We start from the raw sequence: 1,067 nt of genomic DNA, 5'->3' as shown, positions 1-1,067 counted from the left end.
ACAACAATCAATAATACTTAAAAGCAATAAAACCGTCGCCATGGCAATAGTTTTTATTGTCACACTTATTAGTCTTTTTTTGCTACGAAGAGAGTTGTAAACCATGTTATGTGTCGTCATGACTTTTTTAAAGCATAATGGCCATATCTCTATGATATGACCAGAAAATACTATAAGTTGCTGAATACAAAATTGAGTTCAGTGACGGTCAACATTGACAATATGTAATACCACGCATGTTATAACACGTATTAGAAAACGAAAAATTGCACTGGCCAAATCTCATCTAAGGCCAAATTCCATCTAAGGGCACGGTTGCAAAGGTGGTGCGGTCGTCGTACTATTGCTAACTTTAGGTGTTTTATGAAGGGGGGAGGGCAGACATATATGTTTCCTTCAGAGTAAGGCTGTCCCGAAACACAAAAGGCTATCTGTGATTCTTGTCTGCTCTGCTACAGCCTGATTGAAAATCGTACCTCATCAAAGTCGTACGACGATCGCGCGACCGATGTTACTGCGCCCAAAGGCATCAAATAATTCGAGTCGTGAGCACATTTGCCTCTTTTTTTTTTTACAGATACCGACGGATGTGCTGGCGACCCATGCGATGCCAATGCTGCCTGTGCAGACGTCGCAGCTCCTGGGACCGGTCAGGACTGTACGTGTAACACTGGGTATGAGGGAGATGGATACACATGTACAGGTAATATCATACTTACCTTCGCCAGAACTTATGTTTTGAGCGTGTCTGTCTGTCTGTCTGTTAACAGCTTAACTCGAGAAGCCTTGAATGATCCTGATGATACCTGGTATGTTGGTAGGGATCAGAAAAACGAAGGTCAAATTCGATATTGAGACCCTAGTGGCTTCCTAAGGTATTGCAGCAAAACTAATTTTCCATGCACATATTTACCTTTGTTTTTACAGATACCGACGGATGTACTGGCGACCCATGCGATGCCAATGCTGCCTGTGCAGACGTCGCGGCTCCTGGGACCGGTCAGGACTGTACGTGTAACACTGGGTATGAGGGAGATGGATACACATGTACAGGTAATATCATACTT

At 43.4% G+C, this 1,067-nt stretch overlaps 1 protein-coding gene across 1 annotated transcript in view; it reads left to right on the top strand.

Annotated features, from left to right (window-relative positions):
* Window positions 1-463, top strand: part of LOC118422998 (ral GTPase-activating protein subunit alpha-1-like) — an 18,137-nt gene extending 17,674 nt beyond the window's left edge. The window contains exon 27 of the mRNA XM_035830925.1: window positions 459-463. Within this exon, the coding sequence (XP_035686818.1) occupies window positions 459-463 (5 nt within the window). The remainder of the gene's footprint in view (window positions 1-458) is intronic.
* Window positions 464-1,067: the final 604 nt, after the last annotated feature.

The sequence above is a fragment of the Branchiostoma floridae genome, chromosome 1 (genome assembly GCF_000003815.2).
Source record: "Branchiostoma floridae strain S238N-H82 chromosome 1, Bfl_VNyyK, whole genome shotgun sequence".
In the NCBI taxonomy this organism is placed as follows: domain Eukaryota; kingdom Metazoa; phylum Chordata; class Leptocardii; order Amphioxiformes; family Branchiostomatidae; genus Branchiostoma; species Branchiostoma floridae.
This window is presented reverse-complemented; position numbering and strand designations above follow the sequence as displayed.